The sequence below is a fragment of the Rousettus aegyptiacus genome, unplaced genomic scaffold (genome assembly GCF_014176215.1).
Source record: "Rousettus aegyptiacus isolate mRouAeg1 unplaced genomic scaffold, mRouAeg1.p scaffold_m13_p_3, whole genome shotgun sequence".
NCBI lineage: Eukaryota > Metazoa > Chordata > Mammalia > Chiroptera > Pteropodidae > Rousettus > Rousettus aegyptiacus.
Window position 1 is genome coordinate 43,048,202 of NW_023416306.1, and position 22,580 is coordinate 43,070,781.

General features: G+C 36.6%; 1 protein-coding gene across 2 annotated transcripts in view; it reads right to left on the reverse strand.

The window, feature by feature from the left end:
• The window catches only part of GDA (guanine deaminase), a 76,926-nt gene that overhangs the window by 21,724 nt on the left and 32,622 nt on the right, over positions 1-22,580 (reverse strand). The window contains exons 2-7 of one of the 2 annotated variants that reach the window (XM_016150053.2): positions 17,850-17,934; positions 12,530-12,701; positions 6,378-6,465; positions 4,154-4,259; positions 3,115-3,142; positions 1,845-1,952 (exon numbers count right to left, since the gene is read on the reverse strand). In XM_016150053.2, the coding sequence (XP_016005539.1) occupies positions 1,845-1,952; positions 3,115-3,142; positions 4,154-4,259; positions 6,378-6,465; positions 12,530-12,701; positions 17,850-17,934 (587 nt within the window). Of the gene's footprint in view, positions 1-1,844; positions 1,953-3,114; positions 3,143-4,153; positions 4,260-6,377; positions 6,466-12,529; positions 12,702-17,849; positions 17,939-22,580 lie in introns of both variants that reach the window. The other variant, XM_016150042.2, reaches the window with a different exon arrangement.

Below are 22,580 nucleotides of genomic sequence, written 5' to 3' on the forward strand. Positions count from 1 at the left end.
ACCACATGCAAGCAAAGTAAGGGAGGCCTGGCCTCCACACCGACCTTTTTCCAGGGTACCGTGAAACCTGAGAAGGCATAAATTGTTTTTGAGACATGACACTTAAGTGTAACTAAACCAAAACCTAGCCTAAAACAAAAATAATTTCAGACTAACTGGTGGTAAATATATATTATGGGAAATAATTCACGAGCAAGTTACCGCTTCCAAGAATGGCAGTGCCATTCTCCTCTCTCCGTGAGGTAGAGTATGCATAAATAGAAGGAAAAAATAGCAATGTTCTAAAATCAAAATGCCCCATCTACAGATTGAGCTCTACGCCTGGCCTTGAGGGAATCCTAGACCACTGAAGAAACACATGGGCATCAGAAGAGAAGAAAAGAAAACCAGTTGATTCATGTCATTTTGATAAATTTGAGTGAATACACATACACACAGACATACACCACCCCCCCGCCCAGCAAGGATATATTTAATTTTGTTGTGTGTTGATGGGGTTCAAGACATATGACTCTGAAATATGGCATCTTGGCATATTGAATTATGTCATATTAACTGAAGGAGTTTGAGAAAATGGCAGAACCAGGAAGGTCACTCTGAGCTTCCCCCACAACTTCTCCCTTGAAACAGGTAATGAAACACACTTGTGAGAGGTGCCCACCCCTACTCAGAGGAAAGGAGCATCCTTCTCTCTGAAGACAAGGGGAGCCAAGAAGAATCTGAACAAACAGATCTTGCTAAGTTTTACTCAGTTACTACGCTTACCTCATACTCTTTAACCTATCGTATTCCCCCATGACTGTGCACTCTTCATCAAACCCAGCAAAATATACTCAGGTTTAACTGTTTCTCCAGGTTTTCATTTCCTTATGAAGGCTCCTGTGTCATGTAAAACTCATGTAACAGCTCTTCTGCTGTTAATCCATCTTTGTCTAAATAGTTTTCAGACCTAGGCAGGGACTTAAGGTCAGGGAAAACTTTTTCCTCCCCTACGATTGTGTGGGATTGAATTAAAAATTAAATATCACAGACTGAAAAAAGAGAGAGAGAGAGAGAAAGAAATAAAATTTAAAAAGAAAGAAAAAAGAAAAAAGAAAATGGGGAAAGATGAGAATAGATAATGAGCTCCAAAAAAATAAATCTTAAAAAAAAAAAAAAAAAGCCTCCACCCTATGAATGCCCTACCCCTGACTTGCCCTTTGCTCTGAGATAATCAGCTCTTAAGAAGGAAAATTTTAGTGTAGTATGCAGTAAAGCTTGGGTGGGGGAAGAGAAGCTCTCAACTCCCAATTTTAATCCAGCTGGAAGCTTTAAAATGTGTTTTATCCCTAAATTGCAACCACTCAATGACAAAGTAAGATACAATTTTTTTGTTCCTGACTTAAATTAAGAAACTCGGAACAAAAGGGCTTTTAAATTCATTTTGTAAGGTGGAAATTAGGTTCTTATTGCTTTTCAAATAATAGGTGGTTCCTTCAAAAGTGAAGAACTAGAATGCTGAGAAAACATCAACGAAAAGAGTAGTAGGAAAGAAATGCATTAAATGTATCCTACAGAGAATAGGTAACCACTTTGTCATTGATCTCGCTTGATTACTTATTATGTCCTTAACTCTCCAAGTTTAATCGGAGACAACTGAGAGGAAAAAGAACTTCAGCTTTCTTACCTGAAAAATTAAAGAATTGGATTTATGTGACATCTGTAATGACCCTCCCTGTCCCATGATGCTATGTCTTTAAGACATCTGGGTAGAAGAATCGAAGATTACTGTCAAAATTTGAGTAATGAGAAGTCTTGCAGGTCTGGACAGACACACAAGCAGGAAAAAAAAAAAAAATACCCACCTGAATGTGCAAATCATGGATCTTGGCGATGTTTCCAAGTTCACTCATCAAAGTCTCAGAGCAGGAAAGTGAAAAACGCGGGGTCACAATGGGCTTCACTCTAGAATACTGGAAAGAGTTGATAAGGAAACTATAGATATCGCGAGTATACAGCACACCCCAAAATACATATCATCAAGATGATTTTATGTCTTCATCTTTGGGGACAGTCCCTCTTCCTGAGAGTGAGTAGAAGTGCTGGGTTTCATGGAAACAGCTCATGGCTGAAGACAAAGGAGAGTGTAATCTGTAACCCCAAGTCAAATGGAAGATCTTGTCCCAACTGTTAGCCATCCCCAGCTCCACATCCACGTGAAGGAGTAGATGAGGTCCACATTAGGCTGGCCTTTACGAAGAGAATGAAGAGGCCAAAGAGAACTTTTAAAGGAGAGTGATGAGGAAACTAAAACTGAGGTGGTGACTTTCTAGATCTTGGAGAGGTGTGCTGGTCATGGCCTCCCTAAGAGCTGTTTAGTTGCAAAACAGCCTTGGATGTCACCTGAGGTGAGAGACCAAGCAGGAAAGAAGAACTCATAGAAGGGTGATAAGAATAAGGATCCACAGAGCTCCACTTAGGTCTCCCAAGATTAGATTAAAAGGAATTCTGAGGTTTCCTATGGTATCCAATCAGACCTCAAAAGATGGTAAGGAAAGAGGCTTGTCAATCTAATGGAGCCACAAATCAGCCTGCTGGAGACAGAGGCAAGAAACAGCACTGCCTCCATAGATTCGCCAACCCCAGGGCCTGCAAAGGGAGATGCTTGGTTGAGCGCCTGCAGGCCATGTGACATGCACATATATATGGACCAAGGTAGCCTGTGGCAGGGGCATCAGGGCTGGATATCACCTGTGTTTTGGACCAGATCAGGGAGTACAAGAGGCCAGTGCCAATGGTAACATAGTCAACAAACCATGACTTAATTTTCAGTTGCCACCAATCTGTCTGTAACTATGAAGCCTTCCTTACCTTCCCAGAGACCAGTTCTATAAAATTAGAAGGTCCCAGAGGAGAGGAATGGGGAAAGCACTCATTTAGCAAAAAAATGCCTGCCCTCAGCAAGCTGCATTGATGAGTCCACTGTGAAAACAATTTAAGGTTCTAAGAAAACACTTCTGCATGCGTAGAATAAGCCAAATGTCCACAGATTAATTTCTGCCAAACAACTTAATAACAAATCCTTCGACTAAGGCAAAGGCAATCCCAAAACAAGTGTGGGACAAGTTTACTTACATTCCTTTGGAGCATTTCTGACACAAATCTGAAATAAAGCAACAAATGAGAAATTAGAAAATTTAGGCATTTTCAAATAAATTTTTTAAAAGGACAAAACATGATCCTTCCACGTCCTATTTTCCATGCAAACATTTGTAACACTGCACATGTTTCACCACCACTAATTAAAGATTAACAAGTAGTAATTATTCTGCTTTCTCATTTGCAGCCAGAGAAATGGAGTGCAACATCACAGATAAATGCAGTTGTATCATCTAACATGAGCTGGGCTGTTCACCAGTATTCTCATGGCACTTAAGCTGGTTTTACAAGCTTAAGTTCTGATTGGGGGGATACTGCATGCAATAAGTTATGCTCCAGGGAAATTAGAGTCCTGGAATCCTAGGCACCTGTAGGCATGTAGAAGCCATGGGGCTATCTACTCCTAATTTCCCTAAAGTGGAAGCTACTTGCTCACACAAGATCATCATTTATTTCCAAAGGCAGTGTCCTACTGAGCCCAGATGCCATATAACATAATTCCTTGGCAAATTCTCAAGGCACCATGAAAAAGTCATTAGGAAATGTCATTAGAAAAAGCCCTTATAGAATCAATACCAATGGGATCAGAATATCCCAATGTAAGATAAAAAGTTCAAACTCATGTTGTTTAAGAGTCAACCATAATTTAATGGGCCAGCCACACAGATTTAAAGCAAGTCTGATCTATGGAAGAAGCCCAGATCTATAATAAATGAGGGAGACAGGTAAATGATGTATTTTTTTAAAAAATCCATCATTTTACAAAGAGGTTTACCCTACAACTCCTATAACAAGTTCCCGGAAGTTTTAAAATACAATTTGATACACAAAAATAGTATCCGCATGCAATGGGGTTTTTTTTAGGACCAGATAGATAACTTTCATAAAGTTGGGCAAACCCACACAGCAACATATGTGCATATCCTGCCTGGTTCAGAGAGGTTTCCTCTCTCCATCTCCAACTCCATCAGTGCAGCAGAAGGACCGCCCACAAGACAAGCCAAGACGAACCTACCTCTCTGTTTCCTTGACTGATTCCTCAGTGGTTTCCTTGTATTCTGGAAAAGCGTCATTCAAATCCATGCAGACTTTGCCCACAAATGCCCGCTGCCCAAATTTATCTGTGAGGCACACACAAGAATAATCTAAAGTCATGTTTCTTTGCCATACAGTAGCTTTCCTGGGCCTTTTTAAAAACATGTTTAAATTAAAATCAGTATGAAAATATAAGTGAGAATGTTAAAGATTACCATCATCACACATTTAAGAACAATAATAGCAAAACCTCACTAAGTTCCCTAAGTAGTAAATATTCTTCCATCTCTCACTTCAACCACCACCTCGCCCACCCCACACCCAGGCTGGCCAGGTAATAATTGGATGTTTTTTACTTATTACTCAACTTAGAATTTTTCTATAGTTTTACCCAAGTCATGATCATCCCTGTTCCCATTTTTTTTTTTTTGCATGAAAAGAAAGGGGACAGCCTCAGACCCTAGGGAAACACTCTGCTAGACCTAGACATGTCTACATCTTTTTTCTTCTTTCTTCCTTTTCTTTTTTTTTTTTCCCCACAGCTCACATTCTCCCTCCTGTCTCCTGCCCTACCACTCTCCAGTGAATTGAACCCTATTCTATATTCTTTGTCTGATCTATAGAAGAAGTAGCAAGGTCTAGTAATAGTAAAATGGGCAGTGAAGTTCAACAGGCTGGTTTGGATTTGACTCCTGATTCTTTCAATTACTTCCAGGTGGTGGATATTATCTGTTTAAGGTGTAAACTTATACATTCAGGGCTATGAGGAATATACTCAGTAATGTACATAAAGTGGCCCATAAGGCTTAGAAAAAAGATACTGCTGCTGTTCTTAACAATAGCAGTACCAATATTATTACCTGTGAAGAATTTTATTTAGTCCTACTAGCAGTTCCCAGCACTAAGAATCTAGTCCTTATTGGAGGTGCTAGAGGAATTCTGTTTTAGCTAGAAAGTTGAATCGGCATTGGGCAACGTTATTATTTTTTTTTACAATGTCTCCACCTCCGTCATAAGAATCTTTCAGAGGTCTTTCTGCCTCTCTCTTTCCCTGTATTACACTTTAATAACTGGCCTTTAGATTAATCTTCCTTAAAACACCACATTCATCACATACCGCTTCTGACTTAAAACCTTCTTTGAGTTTTTGACACATATTTAAATCTCTCTACAATCTGAATCCTCCCATCTGCCCAACCTCTTCTCCCACCCCATTGTGCAATGAATCTTGTCCTCTGGTTCGGCTATTCTGTTCCTTGCTTCCTATGTCCACCATCGACATTCCTGTCCCCATACCCCTGTCCATGTCATTTCCCCTGTCTGAAGGACATTTTCCTCTCTCTCCATTTTATCTTCCCTTCAAAGCCCAGTTTAAAGATTCCTTCTACGTCTTCCCAGATGATCTGGGTTCTCTCTGTCTCCTCCAAAAATGTCAGTAGGTCTGTTCAGTGTCATCTTTCAGGCCTTTGACATAAACTACCTTGGTCAGTAAGCAGTAGCATTAGCACATTAGCGAGCAGCATTTACTAAGCACCTGCTATGTGTAGGCACTATGTTGGGTATAAGATTTGGAATCATCAACCTAAATCAAGTCCCAGCCCTGCCTACTAGCTGTGTGACATAAACTCTCTGAGCATCAGTTTATCGATCTGTAACTACCCCAGAAGGCTGTTTGCAGCTGAGCTGAGATAATTCATGTACAGTGTTTTGCACAATGCCAGACATCTTAGTAAGAGCAATATAGCTGTTCCTAAAGTTATAAACCAATGTATGTGGTTTTAAATCAATTAGTCCCGTCTAGCTTCTCAAGGGCAGAGATATGTTCTGTTTCATTGTGTTCCCAGCATCTAGCACAGTGCCCCGAGTTTAACCAACCGCCAAGATATGTCTGTTGATAATAATAAATTGTTGCCATCATTAGAATTAGTAAATCTGCTCCAAAAAGCCTTAAATTAATAGAAAAAATTCAAGCCTATACACACATTCAGGAACCAAAAACCATAAGTAAATAATCAAATTATTTAAAACATAAAAAAACATTCAGGGGTCAGAGTAATACACAGACACCTAATTACTTGCAAGAAGTGTGATGCTCAGATTCTAGCAATTAAAAGGCAGAACTGCCCACAAGTATAAGCCATTGCCACACACAGTCTGGCTGGCTTTATCTGATGTGCCCATAAATCATGCTTTCATCTCCTCACCTGTAATTTCTGCAAGGAGCAGAGTTGAGTCAGTGTGAATTGTTCCAAAGTAACAAGCTGTGGTTGTTCCATTCTTTAGTGTTCTCCTCTAAAAATAAATCACAAAAACCATGAATCGCCTGTTCCCAGAAAGTCACATGGCATAGACAGATGAAAACAGAAGTCTAGTTTTTAATTTTAAAATGTATTTATTTAAAGGTATGTCATCTTGATATTAAATACAGTTAAGGTAAATAACAAAAGTACCGAAATTCCAAAAACGTAAGCTTTAGAAGTTGATACTTTTGATTTTCTGGATTCACATAGTTCTGTGCCACGGAATTCATAAAATTTGATAATAATTAATTTCTTTTTTTTGGTTTGTTTAAGGATATGCAAACTTTATTGTATCTGGGAGTGAATGAGATTTTTTTCTATCTATTACAGGATAAAATTATTTAGCCAAATTTCTAGTTCAACCTGGAAGATAGGTCACATGTATCTATATCCCTTTCTTAGCAAAGTTCCACTAAAATAACAGTAAAGGAGTACAAAATTTATTAATCAATAAGAACATGAGAAGAGGCATAAACAGAAGAAACATTTTGACATCTCCCTGGAAGGTGAAAGACTATGAATGAGAACCCGAAAGCAACTTAGAGAGAGAGAAGCATGAGGTTGTTAATGGAGAATTGGCTCAAAGTCTGAATACTGATGATTAAACTCTGGCAGGACCCTTCTCTCTGTTGAAATTAGCCAACCACCCCTAAACTGTTCCTTGCAGGAGAAATTTATTCTTTGTAAAAACTAGATAGTATTTAGAGGATATAAGCCCTAAAGGACAGGTGAGATATAAGCTTAAAAGCGGAGATTTAAGAGAAAATCTGGCTCACCTCCAGGACCTTCGGTCATCTTGCCCAATATACCACATGCACTACGCCTACCAGTCCTGGCAACACTGAAGGAATCTTTCCTAAAGAAGATAAGTGGCTGTAGAAGAAAGATGTCCTTACAATGACAAGTGGGACCTACAATTGAAAAGGCTATTCACCACCTTCACTGATCATCCTGTGATAGAGTTCAATGGTCAACAAGTGCTACCTTCACCTAGATCTTCCAACTGGCAACTCAGAGCATCATTTTTACATGTCCAAGGTTCAAAGGACACTAGAAGAGAGCTGCTATGAAAGAGAAGAGGAAGAAAATTTCTGGAAAAAAAAAATCTTAGAGGACACAGGCAATGTTTATTTTTTAAATAAATTTTTTAAAAATTTATGATTAACATTCTCAAAGAAATAAAAAAAAAAGACATTGTATTCTCAAATGTAGAAAAGAATGCTATGAAAATCAGAGAATGAGACCTCTCCAAAAGTAAAAATTTTGTAAGTAAAGTTTGTAAGTCAACAGCACGGTTGTAGGAAAAGTTGAAAGAGAACTTCTCAGGAAAAAAAATAATTTAAACTTAAATAATAGTAAGAAAATGCCCTATCTCAGATTGCAGCCTCTACTCTGCTTCAGCCAGTTGTTGAAAAAAGCAAATGAAGGCCCAGCGTCGCCAGTTAGTCTCAGAGGTCAAGCAAATTTGAAAAACTGGATTTTTATGTCAACTTTTTTCAAATTTAAAACACTTTGCATATGTATATATATATATATATATATAAAACAAAATACATCTGGCTGCCAATAGAGGATGATTAGTGCCAGTCGGCCACAAATACAGATGAGCTCACTGTCAGAATCGCAAGTCCAGGAGAAAAGCTGATATCATTACAGAGACAAAAAATTCAGTCCCCAGCAACTACTACAAAAGTGCCTAAATTTTAATGTGTGCTCAGTAAGTATTTGTTGAATGAGCACCTGAGGAAGCAGAATTACTAAGTAGCAAGTGACATAAATGAACTAAAACTAGTATCCTCAGATAAATAAGATAAGAAATTATATCCTTGAAAGAGGAATAGGCTATTATAACGGTAAGAGTGAATTAATGACTTACAAAATTGGGCCGTGGCATTCTTTACGAATGTAATACAAAAGTATATACAAAAGTTTCAAATTTTTTCTAATAGGAGTTACCAAAAGAAAGAGTAGATTGGAGGGAAGAATATACTCAGGGAGAAAGTAAGAGAAATAAATTTCCCAGAATGAAAGAAAGATACGAGTTCTCATATTGAATGAATTACCTGTTAAAGAGAATGCACTGGCGAGAAAAATCTCTAAGTGAAATTTCAGAACATCAGGAATGAAGAGAAAATCCTAAAGGCCAGAAAATTAGACAGAATGGAATGAGAATCAGACTGACATCAGCACATTGGAAGCTGATGGGCAAATCGTTTCAAATAGAATTCTCTTTATAGAGAAAGCTCATCATTTGAGAGTTAGAACAAAGGAAAACCATTTTTCTTTTTTTGGTAATTCAAGGATTTGGAATGTTTATCACCCACTTTATTGAAAATGATTATCAGAGGCTATATTCCAGGAAAATGAAAAATAAATTCAAAAAGAAGAAAAAGGATCTGAATAGCAAAAGAAAAAGTAAAGGTCATTGTTAAACTAAGTGCAGATGTTAAAAGATAAACTTGAATTAAATTAAATAAATTTTAAAATATTAAATTTAAAAGTTAAGGTTCATTTTAAATTAAGTGTAGATGGTGGAAAAATTAACTGAACTAAAATTTCAGATGATATAACGCAGGACACGGTGAGAGAGGTTATAGCATGAAGAAGGGAAAGGCATCTAATTTTCTTGTTATATGGGAGAAGAGAGGGGAAATGGTAGATTTGGTTTTAACACTTTTAACAACTTATCCTAATAGAAATAGAAAAAATGTCATATCGGCAGAGAAAACACAATCTTTTAAAAAATGTGCAGAATAATTGTAAAAATCGACTTTTTGTTAGGTCATAAAATAACAGTGAATTCATTCCCAAGGAGAATCATCACACAAGTTACATTTACTAACTGGAATCAAATGAAACTCAAAATTAAAACAGAAGCGTAATTAAACATTTTCTAAATTCTCAAAATGTTAAAAACACTTTTTAAAAATCTGGGCTTGAAGATGAGATCAAAATGGAATTTAGGAACGAGGACAATGGAAGTACTACCCAGACACTGACAATAGGTCCTTGCTGTGAGTCACGGGAAGTAAAGCTTCTCATCTAGAAAAGTTTCTTCTGGATGAGAAATTGCAGTCGCAAATTGGACTGGAATGAACTAGAAAGATTAGAAATTTCAAAAATCTGCCCGAATTATAATTATGGGCAGAGACCACACAGAATGGGGAGGGGAGTGAGGTGGAAGGGAAGGAGAAAAGGAGGAGGAAGAAAAGAAGAAAAGGAAGCTAATCTGTTTGTTTCCTGAGTTCAGCCCATTTAACAAACCAGCCACATGTGTGTGACTTACGTAATTGAAAAAAATAAGAGTTAGGTTTAAAAATATTACTAGACGGGCCATCTAAAATGCAGTATATCTTTCTTCTTAACATTCTATGTTTGGGCTTCCCAGGCCTTTATTCCACCCTAGTTCCTCATAAGCTTTCCAAAAGGCTCTCCTCTTAATGACAATTTTTGTGTTTTTTTTCCATTTATAAATAGAAATCTATCAGGAATAACATCGAACTGTCGGCTGGATTCACCAACCTTTCCTCAGCCTTCAATTTTTGACAAGAAGGGTTTTGAGGTAAAGCTTTTGAGCTCAAAATAGATCCCAAAGTTAACTTGACCACGAGCTTCAAGGCCAATAGCAACAGCCTCTTCGCAGATTAGATAATTTCTATGAGCTAAAATAGTGGAAAAGAGTGGCCTGACTCCTGGCCTCCCCGCTCCTTGTCCTGTAATGATTTCAGGCCTCTTTAGAATCAGAGTGATCTGCTGAATCTTTGACAACCCATAGAGTAAGCACATTCATTCTATTACCCGGGAGAATATTTACAACTAGTTTGTCTTGGCACATTTACCAAGAACCTCACACTCCAGTCCCTTGACTATTATCTGTACAACATATAGGTTCCTGAACTTTCTACTCTTTTTAGTCCATTCCAGTCCAATTTAAAAAAAGCAATTTCTCACCCAATTTGTGATGTTTTAATAATCTCAGGAGATGTTTGCTGATATACACTTTAAATTATTTGAAGAGTGAATTATCATTGTCAAAATCTATGGTGTAAAACTCTGGGGTCTGGATTACCCATATGTTGAAGTATAGATGGAAGACTGTTTTCTGAGGGAGAAAAGCAAAAACGAAACCAGAAATGTCTTAGTTCTGTTCATGGGTAGGGCCTTAGCACCCCTGTGCATTGCCTCAGGCAGTCTTTAGCCTAGGGACAGGTCTAGTTAACAAATCTTAACTTTCTGAAATAGCTGTCAACCAAAGTGTGGGGGCCTGCTCTTAATCAGATACATAGAATGTATGCACTGCAAATACTCGTCGAGAATAACACCTATTTTGTACTCATTGACATCAAATACCTTACTAAATCTCTGATTTGAAATAATGTTTATGGAGTATGGCCTGAAGGATACATAGTTCTAGATAATCTTTCTAAACGTAAGAGATATATCTGGACTTTTCGATACTAGAGCACCTTAACAATATATATTTTGAAAACATAACATGTCATTATATTAAAATATTGGGATTAATTTTCTTAAATATCACTAAGAGGATCATATCTGCTTTACTTTATTTATTTATTTTTTAATCATACACAGAATGTATAATTTAAAATTGATTCCCCTCTCTGGGTCAGGGGCTAGACACGTAAAGCCACTTTTGTGATAAAGCTAACAAATGTGTGGACCCCCATGGCATACATTTACCTCTTGTTTTTTTTTTTTAATTGTTTTTTTTTTTTTGCCTCCTCCCTTTTTCTCTTTTGCCATTTCATGACTCATTTTCTTCCGTTGTATATTAGGCAACTTTAAGATATCTCAAACCCTTTTTAGAACAATACAAGGTATAAAGAAATTTCGAAGATAAAAAGATTTGGTGTGGTTCACACAATTTATTACCACAATGTACCAGAAACTTCATACACAGCTTTAATCCTTCTCAGTTTTTCTGGTGTCATGTGGATGCATGCTAAATATGTAGGATCCACAATTACACTGAATTTATAATTAAATGAGGCAAGTGTATAAATGATAGCACTTGCTTTTATTCTTCAAGGCTTAAATGATGCAAGACTAGGGAACCTGGGTGAAAAGGCTTATAATAGTGTCGGCATCACACAACTATTCACTTTAGGAGAAGAACCATCAATGGGTCCAACAAAAATGCAGGAATATTCAGACTAAGTGTGCTGAATGACAAGAAGTAGTCAGATAAGCTTTAATTATCAACTAAAGAAGCTGTTTCTGGTTGCTTCGTGAATTGGGCGTAGGGTTGGGGCACAAAGAAAGGAACTGATTTTCTTGAGAGAATGGAAGGAAGGACATCCTCAGAGCCTTCAACATAACAGCTGGCATGCACTATAGCCACTGTTCAACGACAGAACTAGCCCCATAGTTCCCTCTAGTGGTGCTAATGCTCTTCCCACATCCCCTGTGATGGGGACCATCCTACTTTCCCTCCTTGCGAAGCTACTAAAGTAACATGATAGCCTTCTAACTGTAATTTGAAATTTTAATTTTAAATTTCTTGAGTATTTCTTAAAGCAAACACATAGAGCACTTACCATGTGTCAGGCGCTATTCTAAGAACATCACAAATATTAACTTGTTTAAATATCCTAACAATCCTATGAAATAGGTACTATCCTTATCTCCGTTTTTTACAGATGGGGAAGATGAATCGCAGAACTTTCCAAAGGTTACACAGCTATTCCATATGGTCCCCAGAACAGTACCGTGGATTGGCAGAAGTAAGGGAACACGCATATGCATTAAACTCAAATTTAGTAAAATAAAACATGAAAAGTAAAAAGACAGAGAGTCATGAGAGTGCACCAGACTGGGGATTTGAAAATTTGGACTCAAATTCTCTCTTTGCTAGTGACTAGCTGTGTCAGGGAGGTGGTCCCAAACTCACTGGGCAATGAAAGAACTAAAGAAATCTCTACAGTCCATCCTAGCCTTAACTGCCTGTATTTTATATTTAAAATCTGCCCGCAAGAAACGATGCTTCTACAGGTGACCGAGCATAATATACCAATACTCACAAGCAGGATACTTACAACGACTCTGGTGTATACTTCTTCAGCAAAGTCGATGTTCTGGAATCTGTATTCTACAGGATATGCGTACTTGGTCAGCCACTCCAGAAGCGGCAGGTCTACATTACTCCCAGCAAAGAAATACTGAGGGGCATGGGTGTGTGTGTCAACTAGCCCGGGCATGAAGAACTCACTAGAAATTAAGATGAGAGAAAAAAATTAATAGCATTTTTAGTCGTTTTCCATATCTTTAAATCATGTTTTCTCTCAACAGCTATTTAATTGTTCACCCCACATAGGCTTAGAGCTGATGCAATCAGATGACTAAATTCTCCTATTATTTAGACATCAAGAAATAAAAATGAAGCTCTGCTAAGAGAGATATAGCTCCTAAGTTGGAATGGCTGAGGTTAACCACAGATGATAAAGGAAGGAAAAAGCACAGCATTGGGCAGGAGCAAAGTAGTCATAGTACAAGAAGGGAGTGAAGCTATGTTTTATCCTTTGACTTTATTCTCACAATTGAGGGTTGTAAGACAGAGGAAAAAGATGAGAGAGGAGGACTTCAAATCTTCTAGAGCTGTGCTGATGCATCACGTGCAAGTCACTAAGGATGACTGTAGATGAGAAATAGAGTGGTGGCAATTTTAGACATAGTGATCATTTGACCTTGGCAGACTGCAAGAAATCTAGTGCTTTCCCATGTGATGTAGGGGCTGAGTTCTGAAACAGAACCAGCAAGAGAAAACTTAGGCTGCTTAGGGACAGGCAATCTCAAGACATAAGAGTATCAGTGGGTGAGTGGCCTAAATGATTTAATGAAGATATAGTTGCAGTGCTATATCACTCCTACTGTTACCCTGACCCAGTGATTAAATTTTACCTTTCTATGAACTCCTATAATGGAAAGTACTAGAAATTTGTATTCAAGATTTTTCAGAGGCACTACCCACAGAATTGAGGCACCCAAACAGATATTTGTTAAAAGATAGAGCCACCACCACCACTGTCACATCATTGTTATTGACCTAAGACACTTGAACTCAAAACTTGACATAACAAGGAATCCCTTATACTTTCATTTCAAATGTAAACCACCTCAGTGGAAGACAAATAATGACATGAGTGCCTTTAAATGCTTTATTTTTAAAAAATGAGGAATAGAAATGGTAATGATGATAATGACAGTGACAGCAAGTAATACTTACTGAAGATGTACATGTATGGGGCACTGGGCATTGCATTCTACCTGCATCATCTTATTTGTTTATTCTAGGGGTTTAGTATATACATTCTCGACTTAGACTGCCTGATTTTACATTCAGACCCCACCATAAACCAGCAGTGGGATCTTCAACGTGTTATTTAACTTCTCTGTGGCTCAGTTTCCCCTGAGGTAAAATGAAGGTAGTAGTAGCACCTCAGGGCTGTTGTGAGGATTGAGTCAGCATGCATAAAAACAGTATGAGATGACGGAAAGCACTTTAAAAATATTAGTTGTGATGATGATGTAACGCTCACAACAAACTTAAGAAATAGTGTGGTTATCCTCATTTACGTACGGGTAAAACTGAAGCTCAGGAAATTTAAATAGCTTGAAAAAATACTCATTCAACTAGTCATCTCTGGAGCCTAGATTTAAACCTAGGCACCTTGTCTATAGACTTAGCACTCTTGATACTACTCTCCATGTGACAGACCTTTTAATTCACTCCAAAAATGATGAGCAGTGACAGCCTACAGGCAAGGCTAAGAGGCAGTGTTAGGGGGACTACACTGTAGGGGGCATGCAGAGAAAGAGAATGAAATATGGATTCCTCTTAGCTATGAGTCACCGACCTCTCCAGGACACTTCAGTCCTTGGGTCTTTAATTGTCTCTACCACCATAATATAGAATGGCAGTGTGACTTCTTCAATTAATTAGGTGAATTGTTCAATTAAATAATATTCCCCAAGTATCTAATGTGCTTAAGAACCCTGGCTAAGGCTTCTAAATCCAAAGAGAAATGAGACATCTTTTTATACTCAAAAAGATTAGAATTTAGTTGAGGAGATTAGGGGTAAGTGAGGGCATCTGCATGTGTGGTATGGAGGAGGGAGAAAGAGAGACAGAGAGGAGGTGGGAAGAAAGAGAAAGGTAGATTTGGTTAAAATATAAAGGGTTTTAGAGAGCAATTTCACATGTAGAAATTTATGCAAGTGAAACAGAACATGTTTACAAAAAATACTGTACGAGCATGTTTATAGCAGTTTTATTCATATTAGCCTTAAACTGAAAACAATCTAAATACCACAGGAAAATGAATTAATAAACTGTGGTATATTGATACAATGGAATACTACTCAGCAATGAAAAAGGATGGTCTACTGCTCTATACAACAATATAGATGCGTCTCAAAAATATAGCGAATGGAAAAATCCAGACATAAAAGAGTACATATTGAGTTATTCACTTATCCGACAGTCAGAAACCGGCAGAAGTAATCTATGTGATAGAAATCAAACAGTGGTTCCCTATGAGGGGCTACAGAGGGACTAGAAGGGGTACAAGGGAACCTTCTAAGATTAAAGGAATATTTTATATGTTGATTGGTATATTGGTAACATAGGTATATATTTGTCAAAATTTACCAAATTATGTACCTAAGATCTATGCATTTTACTATATAAAGATGTTTTCTTAAAAAGAATGAAGTTTTTTAGAAAGGGTTTTAAATACTCAGTTTAGTGAATAAACATGTATTTGTTATTTCATAGCCAAGAGGAAGGGAATCATGAGAACACTGGTTTCTTTTTATTTTTTATTTTTGGGCAGAACTATGACAAATTAAACCTCGGGTTTAGAATATCTGGTGGTGGCAGGCATGTGGTGGGAAGATTCCTTCACTCTCTCAAGTGTGAGATTTCTGAATAAAGATTATGGTAATAGAAACAAATGAAATGAATAAATATGAGAGAAAGAACTTGATCTTTTATTAGCACTAGGGAGCAAAGGAGAGGAATGAGTCGAAGAGAAAAAGTTCTTGAGCATGTAGGGCTGAACATATGAAATAAAGTCAGAGAATTTAGGAGAAAAGTCTATTTTGAGGCAAGAGTGATGCCACATTAAGCTTAGAGTGAAAGTACAACCTTCTATCTCTAAAAAATAATCAGAAATGTAGGATAAGAGGTAACAGAAGAGCTAAAGATGAGATTCAGACTTGAGAGTCTCCCCCTTATAGGTAACCCTAGGAGTTGGTGGTGCCAGAGATTTCTGTAGAAAAAAAAAAAGAACAAAACTAAACCTGGAGCCGTCCCCTCCATTTAAGGAGCCATAGTCAGGAAGAGAAAGTCATGCTTGACCTAGGCAGAGTCATTGTCAAGAGGATGGAGGGAGACGCAGGATAAAGAGGTATCAAGGACAGCAGTGAAGGGAAGGAATGCAAGACAGTGACTAGTGTCAAAATCTGTAAGAGTCATTCCTGCGTGGCCTCAGGAATGACCCTGAGAATTCTCATTTCTAAGCAGTAACTGGGGAGACACTAATTTCACATGGATTCAGTCCTTCATTATGTAAGTACTTACTGAGTCTCTAGTATTGTTTAATTACTATCCTCAGTGCTGAGGAGAGAGCCATGAACATGATATACAGGTGTTGGAGAAAGTACTGGACAGATAGAGAGCTCTCTTTAAAAATATCTGATAGTGAAAGTTAGAACAGTAATAGAGGGGGAGAATGAAAGTCATGCTTTGTTTTCCATGTAGGAGAAACTCAAGCGTGTTCTGAAGGTAGGAGAGATAAAAACTGTAAAGGAGATAATTCAGGGTGCAAAGTCTTCAGAAGCAATGGGACACTAGGGATTTATTGCATCAGAAATGTGACTTTCACAACAGCCTGGTGATTATCAGAGGGGAAGAGAGGGAGGAGGAAGGTAGAATAGGATAAAGGGGATCAAATACATGGTGACATTGGGAGGTTTGACTCTGGGTGGTGAACACCCAATGCAATATACGATGTAGTATGGAATTGTATACTTGAAAACTGTGTAACTTTATCAACCAATGTCACCTTAATAAATTAAAAAAATAAAATAAATGCTTTTAATTAAAAATAAGTAAATAAATAATAAAATAAAATTCAAGTTGATCTTTTAAAAAAGAAAAGAAATGTGACTTTCATCCACTAAGCTAACAATCCTTTTTAGGAAACAAGAAGCATTGTGCAATGCTTAGTAATAGAAACAGTCACATTATCAAGGTATAGTCTGGAATTTATTACAAGTATCAGTAGGTGCTAGAGTGTGAGCTGTCAGAGTTGCACATGAGATGAGAAGTCACTGAGCCCAACTACTCATTCTACAAGGAGAGCAAAAGGAAGCTCGGGAATGCCGAGCTCATTTTCAGATGTGCCATTTGTTAGTGATCCAGCCAGCATTAGAACTCAGTGCTCCACTGAAGACTTCACTTACAGCTAAATCGTAGCCATCAGAAGTCAAGCTGCAGGCAGAGTAGAGATGGTTTAGAAGCTGGAGCAGGAAAAGTAAAAAAGCTCTCTTTTTGCTTTCTTTCCCCTTTCCTCTTTTCACTTTACTTAATCACTGTCATAATTCCTTTAGAAAATCTCAACTCCCCCCAGATAAAAACCATAAACTTTATATTCTAAACCTGCAGTGACAGCCAGGCTATATCAGAACCTGAGGAAAAGAGCAGTATGTGCCCCTATGTATACTTATCAAACATTCACCCTTCTTCTAACCAAGTGGAAAACATTTATTAATAAAAGCCCTACAGTCAAAACATACGACTGTCTACAAAGGCATCAGTTAACCAATCTGCTCATACACCAGTGTCACCCCTCATCAACCTGCCCTGCAGGGGATGCAATGGTCCCACAGGCCTGCGAGCCCCAAGCTGCTTGAAAACAACTGTTTTGTTGCACAGAAATGCAAGTGTGTGAACAAACAATAATGTCTTGTCTTTATTTAAAATTTTGGCCTGTTGTTTATTGTGGATTTTTGGCATTAATTTTAATTTTTAAAAATACCGAATTAAACTATTATTTATCTTGATTACTGAGTTTTTTGTCCTCCCACCACCCCTAAATTCTGTGCGCAAGGTAAATGCCTCACTCACCTCGTCCTAATCCTTACCCTGCCAACCTCTCTGTGCTGAAAAAGTAAATGATGGCAGCCTCTAGTACTCAAGATTCTGTCCTTCAGTCCCCTGTTCACTGTTTACCTACTCCTTCCTACCTCACACCTTAATACATTTAAAAAAGGCTGTCCCTCAAGGCAGGTTTCTTATCATTTGAGATTAGTTAATGGCATCCAGCAAAAGGGAAGAAGTTGGCTATGACTTACTGGTGGCTCAGTTCTCTTATTTCACATGGCTTGAAGCACCACTCTTTGGCCAGCTTTTCTTGTTGAGATGCGTCTTCTAAAAACACTATCTTTGAAAGAAAGAAAGGAATCACAAATTAGTGAACCATAGTCATCTGTTGTTATTAAATATCTAAACCTTTTTAAAAGAGACTATACTGTAGCTGAGTTCGTTTTTAAAGGTATTTGATACCAAATGGGATCAGGTTTAGAGGCAAAATGGCAGAGGTTTGCCTTTGGGTGCCCAAAGAAGTAAACTGCACGATATTTCTCCTTTTCTGCCATTCTATAGATATAAGCAAGACTTCAAAAATTCTAATTTGAAGACACAAAGTATTATTTAAAATGGCTAATTGATATTTATTTCTTCCCCACCCCCGAAAACAATTAAAGGAAACAATTATTAATAGAAAGTACACCTTACTGTAGATGACTGAAAGATTTTTGTTAGGCGGTTACAGAAAACTCAAGTCCAGAGTACCGTAGTGGTACAATATCACGGGGCAATTTATTAACGCTGAATATGACTGTTCGTAATTGCCAGACAATTGAGTCTCAACATAAAATATGTTGGTGTTTTAATGCTAAATGTCTGCTATATTCTTCTACTATAGTGTATGAGACACGAATAAAGAGATTTCTCACGTTAGATCTGTGAGGTCTGAAGCCCAAGGGCCCCAGCTGGGAAACCTCAGGTGGGTCTCTTAATCCCTCTTGGTCTGCTTTCCCCATCTGCAAATGTCAGGTAACATCAGCACCCACTTCACAAGGTGTACATACCATCTGAGTAAAGAAGTTAGCACATCCCCAGAAAGTGTTAAATGTTAGATACATTATATCTATTATTAATAATTTTTTAAGTACAATGTGATTGCTTACTCTATAAAAATAGATTGCAAGGCAAGAAAGGACAAGAAAGAATGAAATATATATTCAGAAAGTACTATTTCATTTTTAAATGTAATGTTGTGAGGAAAAAAATGTTTCATGGAATATGAAACACTGAAAAAACCAGGTAGATGAAATGTATTTAATTAATTAGAAGCAAGACAATATATTGCAGAAAAAATAATTTGTTTATGGAACCAAAAATTAAATTAAATAAATATTCGATTTCTTATTAATTGATGATATCCTTTTTAAAAAAATTTGGGATATCTATCAGAAAATAAAAATGTAATTCTTACAGATAAGGAAAAGTAATTTGATGATTCTAAAAATACATTAGAATCAATAAATATCAAAGCAGTTATATAATTAATCAAAATCCACAAAAACAGAATTAATATTTAAAAATTGCTGATTTACCATTAAAGCAATTTATCAATAATAAAATATTTGTAAAGCACGATATACTGTCTAATAGAAATACAATGCCTATACAATTTTAAGTTTTCTAACAGCCACTCTAAACATGTGAGGCAGAACAGGTAAAATTAATTTTAATATTTTCTTTTTATTTAACAACCTAGGTGGCCATGATAAAAGATTATTATGTCAACATGAAATCAATATAAAAGTTATTAATTTTGCTTTGGGGTGTATCAGTCTTTAAATTCCTGGGTACATTTTGCATATAAAGCACATTTCAGCCCAGTTGCTGAGTTTTCATCAGAAATACTTTATCTGTATATATCTGTATAGATTTGATATAATTTATAATAGTAAACTCACAGACCCAGGTTGTTTCAAAAACACTTTTCCAAAATGGAGATGAGTATCAATTTTTAAATGGAAAATTAAATTAAAAATAAAGATAAAAAATAATAAATTTTAAAATTTAGTTTATTGGTCTTACTAGTCCCATTTCAGTTGCTTTATAAATGGCATTGGACAGCATACATTGAGAGAATTCCATAGCCACATTCTTTCTCGCTTATAACGAACAGATAACGCCTGTGCTAGGTAAAAAGAGGTCCCAAGCATGAAAAAGAATGGTCACTTCTTTATTTCTACAAAGCTAGCATAAGCCTCATACCAAAATCTGACAAACCACACAAAACACATACACAAACATAAATATGCAAACAAAGAGAAAAAATTACAAGCCAATGCCATTTGTTACAATAATAAAGTTGCAAAGATAATCTCAATGGTATATTGGCAATAAAAAGCAAAAGTATATTAAAATAACAATTCAACATGTCTGCAACATATAAACCTCAATTAGTCTGACCAAGCACGACACTTCTATAAACTTACAGGAGATTTTCAGTAGTTGGGCAAGAACTTGACTCCTCGAAGAATGCTGGAATAACACCCCCCCACACATACCCTCTTTACTGTTATCTGCAGTCAACAGACACTCAAGCTAGAATTCATCTGCTCCTCACATAAACACCAAGGATCTTGATCTGTATCATTATTTTCATTAAAATACTTTCTTATATTTTACTTCCTTTTCTCTAACTGAGCTGCCACCATTCTCCACTTACCAAAACCCTTCACTGTGACCTCTTGTTACGGTCTCTCCATAAGCAGTTAACTCCCTTTTGTCTTCAGTGTGTACTCAGAGTTTCTCCCTCCTAATTGCTGGGACTCTACCCCCAGGACATGACTTCCCCTATGCTTTCCAAATGGCAGGTAGTCATACATCAGGGTCAGACAATGGGTTTGTTACCTTCTGTACCCACCATGGCCATTTCCAAACCATTTTTCCTGAACTTTCTTATAAACAAAGAAGTCTCCTTTTAAGACCTGCCCCTTTCAGCTCTCAGGAGCATCTTTCCTCTCTTTTCGTTGTTCTTCTTTACCAACCTTCCTCTCTTGTTCAAGTCTATTGACACCTGCCTCATGCTCTGTCTCTCCACTCCAAGCCCTGCCTTTCTTCTTATAATAACAACATAGACAACCCATTTGACCCACAGCCACCTATTTCCATGAACTCATCTTTGGTAATTTATTCATGAGTGAATGAAGTTCATGAACTTCACATTATGGCCACATCCTGGACATGTAAATGAGTTATAACTGCTCCACCTCCAAAACTCCTGAATCACACACCTGATCACAACTTCTTTTATCTGTTTGCCATTTCAACTACTCCAAACAATCTCCTACCTTAAAAAGTCCTCCCTTTACTTTCTCCTCTGGACTTTTCCCCAGTCGATCAGCGGTCTTCTTTCACCATTTTCCTTGTCCAGCTAAGATCCTACCACCTATTATTTCATACTTCCTGTGTCTTTTAGTCAACATACATTTGGTTAAAGTTCAACTCTAACTGAACCCCTTCTCTGGGCTGCACATGATAAATGAAATATCCAATCATCAAGCTCCTATCAATGCCTGTGCTTGGTAGGAACCCAACTACTAAGACATGTCTCTAGCACTGTGGTCTTTACTTTCAGTAAAACTTACAGGAGATCTAATTGCTTATCCACTCACAGATTATTAAAAATATTTTTTGGTGATATATAATTTTTATCAAATAACTCAAAAGGAATTCAAAGAATTGAGAGATGTTGCTATAACAAGACTGCTCACTTCCATCTACTTGACTTATGTGAAAATAATTCTCAGCACTTACATCTATAAAAATTTTTAAAATAAGAAAAAAGATGGTTCATCCTACCAATAGGTAATACTCATTCGTAGATATATTATCTAATTAAAGGAAAAACAGCTTCTTAATTTTACATTTAAAAAATCACTTTTAAAAATGCATAATATATATTTTTAAGTTTCCTTATGGTCCCAGGGAATTTTAAATGTTTAAATTTATGTATACAAATTTTATTGCAATGTAAATTTTTATTTCAAGTGCATTATATTGCATTAGCACAACTCTGTAAGAAAAGCAGAATAAAATTAGTACTTCAAGAAGAAAAAGGGTCTATATAGCATTTCAGATTATTAAAGATGAGCTAGTTTGTGATTTTTAAAAAATAGATTAAAGTAGATAACAAATTACTATATTTTTATTCCATCAGATACATTTTAAAAAGTAATGTTACAGTTCAATTTCAGAATGTACTTATTTACAATTTGCTAGAAATTATGGGCATTATACATATTTAAATTTAATAAAAATCATACATGTCAACTTTTAAAAGTTCAAAAGCACAAAAAGCTTCTCAAAATTTTTAAGACATTATTTTTAAAAATGTGCAAAGCATTTTTCTAGTCAACTCATGTTCTAGCACTCCACCAAGATGATCACAAATCTACCTTCTTTCGAATCTCTCCCCACACTTACCCTAAATGTGTACAATAGTGAAAAATTACAAACAATTTCAAAATCAGCCATTAAGGGATTGGTTAAATACAACTGCATGATTTAAAAGTGTCAGTGAAGACTTATATGTATTGACTAGAAAATAAACCTTGATACAATCTTAAGATGTTTTTTAAAATTCCAGTTTCTAGATAACATGTATCGTATGACCATCTTTTTTATAAGAATGTGTGTGTGTATGCGCATGTGTGTGTGTGTGTGCGTGTGTGTGTGTGTGTGTCTGTGTATATTGGGGTACTGGGTCTAAATATTGACAGTGGTTAATACCACTTTAAAATAGAATTCGGGAGTAATTTTTATTTTCATATTTTCACCCTTTTAGAATCAAAATTATAGATAAAATGTTAAAGTTAATTCCAATTTAAATGTATATGAAAATGTAAAGTAAAAAAATAGAAATACATAAATATACTCTCCACTCATAGAGCCTAAAGTTGGGTAGTTAAGACACACAGATAGATAATGACTCAGATGAGGAA